Source organism: Acinonyx jubatus, chromosome F2 (assembly GCF_027475565.1).
Source record: "Acinonyx jubatus isolate Ajub_Pintada_27869175 chromosome F2, VMU_Ajub_asm_v1.0, whole genome shotgun sequence".
NCBI classification, from domain to species: domain Eukaryota; kingdom Metazoa; phylum Chordata; class Mammalia; order Carnivora; family Felidae; genus Acinonyx; species Acinonyx jubatus.
Window position 1 is genome coordinate 19,971,686 of NC_069394.1, and position 9,114 is coordinate 19,980,799.

General features: G+C 40.5%; 1 protein-coding gene across 13 annotated transcripts in view; it reads left to right on the plus strand.

Moving 5' to 3' along the window:
- Nucleotides 1–7,452, plus strand: part of ENPP2 (ectonucleotide pyrophosphatase/phosphodiesterase 2) — a 110,270-nt gene extending 102,818 nt beyond the window's left edge. For all 13 annotated transcript variants that reach the window (XM_027063992.2, XM_027063995.2, XM_053208302.1 and 10 more), the window contains 3 exons: nucleotides 339–471; nucleotides 1,936–2,092; nucleotides 6,853–7,452. In XM_027063992.2, the coding sequence (XP_026919793.1) occupies nucleotides 339–471; nucleotides 1,936–2,092; nucleotides 6,853–7,023 (461 nt within the window). In that variant the 3' untranslated portion in view covers nucleotides 7,024–7,452. The remainder of the gene's footprint in view (nucleotides 1–338; nucleotides 472–1,935; nucleotides 2,093–6,852) is intronic.
- The last annotated feature ends 1,662 nt before the right edge of the window (nucleotides 7,453–9,114 follow it).

Genomic DNA, 9,114 nt, shown 5'->3' on the forward strand with positions numbered 1-9,114 from the left:
CTTCTTTTGACCACACGATTCCCCTTGCCTGTTCTGTTTCCATCTCTTTGCCTGTAAAGCATCCACTTATCCTTTAGATCTCAGCTCAGTAACCACTTCATTGAGAAACCCTCCCCCGACTTATTGGGCTGGGTTAAACTCCCCTACTGGTGTCTCCATGCCTTTCTCTCTGCTTGTTCATAAATGACACACACAGCTGGTACTTCAGGATGAATTCTTTCCAAGAATCGCAGGAGCTCTACTGTCTCTTGGCTTATGACATTTGGCTGATCCCAGAGAGAATTTGACCAAAGCAAGGAGTTTTGATCGTGAAGAACAGATTTTCCCCCCCCCTGCAGGAGTCTGGAATTATTTCCAAAGGGTATTGGTGAAGAAATATGCTTCAGAAAGAAATGGAGTTAATGTGATAAGTGGACCAATTTTTGACTACGACTACGATGGCTTACATGACACACAGGACAAAATCAAACAGTAAGTTTGTCTTTTCCACTCAGTGTGTGTTTTTAAATTCTAAGATCTCATTCAAGGCTCTTTTTCAAATATTCACGTACTAGAGAAGAGCTATTAGCCCTAAAGGCCTTTGCTCTTTGAATCTCCTTGTAATTTCTTCAGTGCTTTTGGACGCTTGATTAAATGTCTTATTGGTGGTTGGAATGGAATGGAGTTTTGTGGTAAATAAATGTACTTTTCCATTCCATGAGGGAAAAGTATCAAAAGATTTTTTTTTAATTTGTCATTTATTCTTTATCAACTCGTCAGTGGAAAGATGATAATTTTCCCTCATCTCCATTATTTGAGGAGACTTTTGGAACCCCTTAGATTTCCAGGTCAGTATATCTTAATAGGAAATTCCATGGAGACTTTTGTAAAGTCTAGTTGTTTCTACCCTTCTCCATGATGCTGTTGGGGAGATTAAAAAAAGATAAGGCATACTTGCTCAGAAGGAGCTAACAGTTCAATGGAGAAAGGAAGTAGACACAAATATGACAAATTCATAAGAAGTCATTTAATTTTATACATGTGTGAAACAGAGGGGCACAAATGATGAGAAGGTTTAATTGTGATTTACAGATAATTACGAACAAACAATAATTTTTTTCATTCACATAATTAATAACATAGGAATTATCTTACTCCCTTTCTAGTCATCCATACGAGAAATGTCAACTTAATTGTACATTTATTTTATTGCTGATCATTGCTGTTGTTTTTAACCAAAATTATCATTTTAGTCATAATTTCAGTATTTTAAAAATGATTAAAATTAAGATAATAGAGAACCAGGTAAGGAATTGTGAGTTTCAACACTTCAGTTTACTGGAAAAGATTTTTTTTTTCCATCTCTACATTCATAACTAGCTCATTAGTCCTTACTATTTCCTTGAGTGAATGAGTTTTCTTTACCAAGCTCAGCATCTCATTGGAGTTTGAAAGGGCTTATTATTGCCCCAGCTTCGGCGTCTCCTGCCTCAGGTCCACTTGATACAATTTTATGCAAGTTCTCTTCCTGAAACATGGATCTCATGATGACTCTCCCTGCCACAGACACCTTCAGTGAGGCCTTACTACCTAAACAATAACACCCAAATTCCACAATGTAGCCCTCAGAACCTCCAAAGTATGGCTTTTATTGACTCTTCCAGCCTCACATTTCTACTATCTTGAGCCATTCATCGTGTCCAACGTCTGATCCTTGGTTCAAGCTGTTTTCTTTGCCTGGAATATCGTTTTCACTCTGCCAAGTTAAGAGAAAGGGAATTCCAGGCAATAAAAACATTGGGTTCAAAATACAGAAGTGGACCACTTTCTTAGAAGTGAAAAATGATTCAGTTGAATGGAAGTTAATTTTAGTGACTTAGGCAATATTCGTGGGTCACCATTTAAACAAGAAAGCTATTACATGTGTTATAACTTTATTTTTCCTTCCTGTTCCAGGTATGTGGAGGGCAGCTCCATTCCCGTACCAACTCATTATTACAGCATCATCACCAGCTGCCTGGATTTCACCCAGCCTGCCGACAAGTGTGATGGCCCCCTCTCTGTCTCCTCATTCATTCTCCCTCACAGAGCAGACAATGAGGAGAGCTGCAATGTGAGTTCAAAGACAGAGTCCTTTAAAATGATTCATCTTTGCTTCTTAATTTATATTCCCACCATTAAGCTCTTATACACTTATTATAAGACATTTGGACTATACAGTAAAACCAAGTGGAAAGAAGAAAAGACCTTTGCTTATCACCTCAGAACTTTGTGTTCGAATGGCTTTTTAATTTTCAGTGTAAGGGTGTGGGGAGGCATGGAAGTGTGCATTCATTGTAGTTCCGATTACGTGTTTGATTTTGTCAAATGATAAAATGCCCAAATGTTTTTGGTTTTGCAAAAGACATATGTATTTTGTAAAGGTAGGATAAAAATAGCAACATTTTGATAATTGTTGAAACTAGATAAGAATTCACAGGGGTTCATTATATTATTCTTTCTACTTTTGCGGGCATTTGAAAATTCCTATAATAAAAACTTTTTATAAATACATATACATGGGAGTATATACTTTATAAATACACATATACATGGGAGTATATACTTTATAAATCAGATTTTTCATTTGCTGCTAGTTATGAGGGCACTTGTAACAGGTCACCATTCCCAAACAGCACAGATGACACCCAATACCCTTATTCGTAAGTGGAGGCAGGAAGGCATCACGAGAAGGCCCCTGGCAGGGGGGTGGGAGCCATGCAGTGTGCTCCTGGCCCTTTACTCCTTCTGCTTACACTCAGGGACACATCACATCACTTCCCCAGATCTCTTCGATGTGACAGAAAGACTGTGCTCCAAGATTGATTTTAGAAGCAGTAACCTCTATGATTTTGCTTTATAGAATAGTAGGAGCAGAGATACAATCTACAGAAGAGGATCTTAGTCAGCAAGCACTGCTCAGTTCCTAAACTGTGTGTGGTGCTCTGGGAGAAACAACAGTGTGTCAAACATAGGCACTACTCAAGGCAGCCTGCAGCAGGGGGGAGCAGAAAACAGGTGCAGACTTTGCTACCCTACAAGGCAAAGAGCCCCGAGAATAGCTTCAACAGAGGTTATCAGTTTCATGGGCAAGGTAGATTTTGGACTAGGGCGTCAGCTGTGGGAGGAGACTGAGGCTATGGATGTTCAGAGCAAAATGAGGGATGCAGGACACAAATACAAAATTTGAAATATGCCCAAGATAGCTAATTAAGCTTGACCAGAATATTGGAATTGAGGGTAATAGGGGGAGATAAGGTTTTTAAAGCTGCTTGGAGGGTGCCTGGGTGGCTCAGTCATTAAGCGTCTGACTTCGGCTCAGGTCATGATCTCACAGCGCTTGAGTTCGAGTCCCGCTTCAGGTGAGCGCGAGCCCCAGGTGATCCCTGGCTTCTCTCTCTCTCTCTCCTCTCTCTCTCTGCTCCTCGCTCACTTGAGCCCTCTTTCTCTCTCAAAACACACACACACACACACACACACACACACCAAAAAACAACCCCCCCAAACAAAACAAAACAAAATGAAAGTTGATTGGAATAAATTTTAAATGGAAGTAGTAGTAATAGAAGCCGTAGTGGCAGAGGTAAGAATCGCTACCATTTGCTGAGTATGTGTTACCCCCAAGTACTGGGCAGGTCCTCTCCATAGATTATTTCTAATCATCTAATTATCCTGCGAGGCAGGTATATGTGTTATTCTCCCCGCTCCCCTTGAAAAGTTTGGTACATTGTTACCTGGTTAGTCAGTAGGAGAACAGAACTGTAGATGCAAGTCCTCTGACTTCAAAAGCCCATCCTCCTTCAAATTTATCAGATTTCCACAGTAGAAACTTGGGACCTTAGAAACTCTTCTTATTGCACAAGCATTAAATAGCCACGGAAAATGCTGGTGCATAAGAGCAACATTTCAGGGCTCTCCTTTAGGGAGATAAATTTAAGTTGGAAGGGGTCAAGCCTGGTGTTCAAAGTGCTTTGGCAAGATTCACGGGATTGAGGGAACAGAACTGGAAGTGAGGTTGTGGTGTTGGAAATGTAACAAAGAGAGTAGAAGGCAGCAATATTATACTGAAGGATCAATAAGATCGTATAATAATTTGGTAGGAGGTGGAGAAGCAGAGGAACTGCAAGTGAAAGGCAAGCTGTCGTCAGCTTATCGACTTGACCTTCTCCATTTTGATTCTTCGGAAACACGAGGGTGGCTAATGGTGTACCAGGGGGATGTCATGCCTCTGGATAACATGATCTACTTTGTTTGAATTTTAGTTTTCCTAAAAACTTATGGAGAGGCAAACATTTGTGCAAAAAACTAAACCCATATATTATGGAGTGAAATTCACAATTGCCTTGCACTTTTAAGATAGAGACTGCAAAGACATTTCAGACTGATAGGAGGTCATTTCAGATACAGCTAGATTCCTGGCGAGTATGTGTTCAAGTTTCTCTGTCATCAGGGGAATTTGGTGATGGGACACTGAGTTCAAAGACATTCTTCAGTCACCCCAAATTGTACATCTGACCAATGAAATCCACAGATGTCCTCACAGCTGTCTCCCTCCACTTTCTGGCTCCTGACTCTGCACAGAGCTGAGAGATATTTCTTGTAGAGTTCATGGCCAGCATGTTTCTTATTCTTATTCTGCCCACACAGAAACCTGTCCTTGCTGTGAATGTCACTTTGAAACTGCTGGGGCTTGAATTCACAATCTTATGAGAAAGTGAGGAAGAAAAGGCAGGTGAAAAATAAATGTCCATAGCAAGACAGGTAATAAAGAAGTTCATGGGTGGGCGTTTGTTTGTTTATTTACTTATTTATTTATTTTTAAAATGTTTCCTTCTCTTCTTCCCTTGGTACACATGAGCTTTTATTTGAATTTTATTAGTTTTGCATTTCTCCCTAGAGTCTCTCCTAGCAAATACTTTTGTGGATTGCCAGCTAGCATCAGGCAGAAGATATTTTCTTCCTGTGTTGCATAGCCAGCATTTCCTAATGACTAGTGACAGGCTAGATTTTAGCATGTGAGAACCAGAAGAAAATGCCCTTCGAATGAAATTGGCAAATACTTCCCAAGGAAAGAACTAGCAAAAGACAATTTTCCCCCTGAATTCTTGTAATCCCAGCTGGCCACTATTTATATTAGGAAAAACCTTTTTACCCCTTTGTCTTTACATTCAAATGACTGCATTTACAAGAGGAAAAATTAGACCACTGAAAAATCAAATAAAGAGTTGAATATGAAAATTCTCCCAAAATACAGCTTCATGCTTAGTCTGCTTACTCTGAGGGGGTCCTGATCCATTTGGAGACCTCCTACTTCGTTAATTATATGGTCGCACTGAGGATTGGTCAGTACCGTTGTGGGCAGAGTTATATTTAGGTCTGTCTTTTCCTGTGAATCGCAGAGACCTTGGTTAGCTTCGGTTAGGAGGGTGGGGCATGGAGGGTTAAAATCCTTACTTCCCCAGCCTGCAAAGCAATTTCTTCCTATTTCTTCATTTTGCCTGGGATGGCCAGGCCTCAGTTTCCTGAACCAACACCCTCGTGGTACATATTTAGCACTGGCAAAAGCTGCTGTAGCTCCCTGTCCAGGTCTGTGTGGGTTGGAGCTTTCCGAGAAAACCCATTGCAGGTTCTTGGACTTTGGTGGGGAGTTCATTGAGACCACTGGTGGTGGAAGAGCTGGGCGAGGGCATTTCTGAACATACTCAGCCCTGGACACGCAGCCACCCTTCAACTTGTGGAACAGCTCTTGAGGGCCATTGCAGTTCTGGGGGCATTTGGGAATGAAATTATTTGCAGAGGCCCTCCTGCCTCATGTCTACTAGTGAAGGTAGGCATTTCCCCCACAATTCCCAGAGCTCTCAGATCTCATGCTTTCTCTCAACTTCGCACCAAAGTGAAAGAAGGTATTTTTAAAATATAAAGGATTACTTCTCCTAAAGTACTTTTTAATTTCAACTGAGACACAAATAAATTGTTTGGTGTGGGACATCCGGATGTCTTTCATCTGGAATTTGTGCCAATGAGACAGTCTTGGCAAGTAGCTAAGGCAGAAAGAGATTTCCTTCCTCTTCTCTATGATGTTTCCCTACTTTGCCTTTTGTTCCCCTTCTTCCTTTCTCTTCTTCTTCCTACTTTCCAGGGAGCTGCTGAAGTCAGCATTATTTTCCTTGTGAACCAATGAAGAAAGCCTAGAGAGGTCAAGTGGGTTGCCAAGGTCTCATAGCCAGGAAGTGGTAAAGCCACAATTCCAACCCAGGCCTGTTGGGCCCCAAAATACCAGGTGTATCTTGAGCTGCTTTAAGTTGAACTCATTATTTGAATATCAATTCATTGCAATTTAATAGATGATGTTCTTGATATTGCGGGTTCTTCTGAAAGACCAGGAACGCACATGCGAAATTCTGTGCATTGAGCGTAAGCTCTTCACTTTCCTTAGGAGCCAGAAGAGCATTCCAAGTTGCTCTGTGCCCAACATTGCAGTTTGACAGCAGCGGGGGAAGAAAGTAATTACTGAATTCTTCAGGGCCTTTGGTTTTTGTAATTTGGATTTATGTTCTGAAAACCTATTGACTCAAAGGCTCTTTCACACCACATGTCTCATTTATTTGGTACAGCTAATTGCTGTCAAAAATGTTAACAGCCAAGGACAGGTATTTGTGGTGTGTTACCAATAGGAATGTGGTAGAGTGGCCAGGGAGGCCAGGAAGGAATCACAGGCACTGGCTCTGGGCGCAGGAGTATGGAGGGGTCGTTTGTGGACCTGCACCAAATTGATCATCTGGAGAACCTCCTCTGGAAAATTGTGACTCTGATTGTATTCTGTTTCCATTGCAGAGCTCAGAGGATGAGTCGAAATGGGTCGAAGAACTCATAAAGATGCACACAGCTCGGGTGCGGGACATTGAACATCTCACCAGTCTGGATTTCTTCCGAAAGACCAGCCGCAGCTATCCAGAAATTCTGACGCTAAAGACATACCTGCATACATACGAGAGTGAGATTTAACGATCTGACCATCTGCAGTGCAGTCTTATCAACTGGTGTATATTTTTATATTGTTTTTGTATTTATTAATTTGAAACGAGGACATTAAAAAAAATGTTAGTATTTTAATCCTGTACCAAATCTGACATATTACGCTTGAATGACTCCACTGTTTTCTCTCACGCTTGATTTAGGTAGTCTTATGTTCCGAGTAGAGCTTGTAATAAATACTGCAGCTTGCATTTTTAGTGGAAGCTTCTAAATGGTGCTGCAAATTTGATATTTGCATTGAGGAAATATTAATTTTCCAGTGCACAGTTGCCACATTTAGTCCTGTACTGTATTGAAATACTGATTTTGTAAAGTTACATTCATTTACTGTTAATTATGACAGACATATTTAAGCCTTTTAGACCAATCTTAAATATAATAAATCACACATTCAGTTTTTTCTGGTTTTATTTGGGCTTCATTTCACTTATAAATTAGAGTGTTTGCTTCTGGTATGTTCATGCATGAAAAGTATACATTTTCTGTATTGGGCCTTCTTCCTTGTTGAATATAATTCATATAGTCAAACGAACATCCATGCTATTCAGCCATAGTGGCCTGGACGAGATAGTTTAGGTACACATCTCTGGGAAATCAGAAGGGCGGAGGGCAAGAGAACCAGAAGACCTCCAGAATACCCTCTGTCACCAGTCTCTTTTAAAAATATTTTGAATTTTGGAGGAGTAGGTTCTTTTGATAAGTTGATTCAAAGCTCTGAGTATTAAACTCAACTGGTACTATCAGAAGCATATATTCTGTATAAGGTACCAACCTATGAACCATGGAGGATATAAAGAGAAGTAAGAAGGTGGGGTGGGTATAGCTGTAAAAGTATAATTAACCAATTCAGGTAGAAAATAATAAATGCCAAGTGAAAAGTGTTAGTAATAATTAATATGCCAAGCATCTAAATGCTAGGTGGTGTGATTGTAGATGGCTACAGCTTTAAATAATGAAACAGGATGAGGAAGTCATTCAGAGATTTTTCAATCCTTCTGATTGTGTCTGGGAGAAAGGATCACATTAGTGTCCTCATATCTCTAACAGTTGCTAATCCCCCTTTTAAAAAAAAGAAGAGGACTGGGGGCACCTGAGTGGCTCAGGCAGTTAAGAATCTGACTTTGGCTCAGGCCATGAGCTCACAGTTGGTGAGCTTGAGCCCCGAGTCGGGCTCTGTGCTGACAGCTCAGAGCCTGCCTCAGATTCTGTGTCTCCCGCTCTCTCTGCCCCTTCCCCACTTGCACTCTGTCTCCGTCTCTCTCAAAAATAAATAAAAACATTTAAAAAATTAAAAAAAAAAAAAGAAGAGGACAGCATATTGCTTTGTTTTCATTATGTTAATTCTTATAGTTGCCCCATTTATGGTCAGTGAAGTGTGTTTTTAATTTCTATACAATTTCCTTTAAAAATCAAATTGTGGGTGCCTGGGTGGCTGAGTCAGTTGTGTCCAACTCTTGATTTCAGCTCAGGTCATGATCTCATGGTTTGTGAGTTCGAGTCCTGCATTGAGCTCTGCTCTGACAGTTTGGAGTCTGCTTGGGATTCTCTCTCTGCTCATGCTATCTCAAAGTAAATAAATAAACATGTAAAAAGCAATAAAACAAAAGTAAAATCAACTTGTTTAAGAAGGAAGGCATTGTGTCAAGTAAAAAACACCTTACAACAGAAGTGGGGGAGACTTTGCTGGGCATTGGGAAAAATCAGGAAGGTGGTAACAGTAAAAGTACTTACTGGAAAACAGCTGTTGGGATACATGGGAAGAAGTGAACACTCCAATGCTGATGACAGCTGTATTTATTGAGCACCCACTATGTTCCAGGCATATCCCTGGCACTTCATATACCTTGTCTCTGAACGCTGAGAAACAAGGAGCTCAGGGAAGATTTTATGGGACAGAGAAAAACGAGATTGGCAACATGGAAGAATGCTTGCATTGGGCTTTGTAGTTTGGGCTGGGGTGAGGGTGTGGTGGAAATGTGTTGGAATATGACTTCTTATACATTTAATGGTCAATAATGATTTATTGGTGAGTTGCTACCCTCCAGTATTTATACTTGCTAT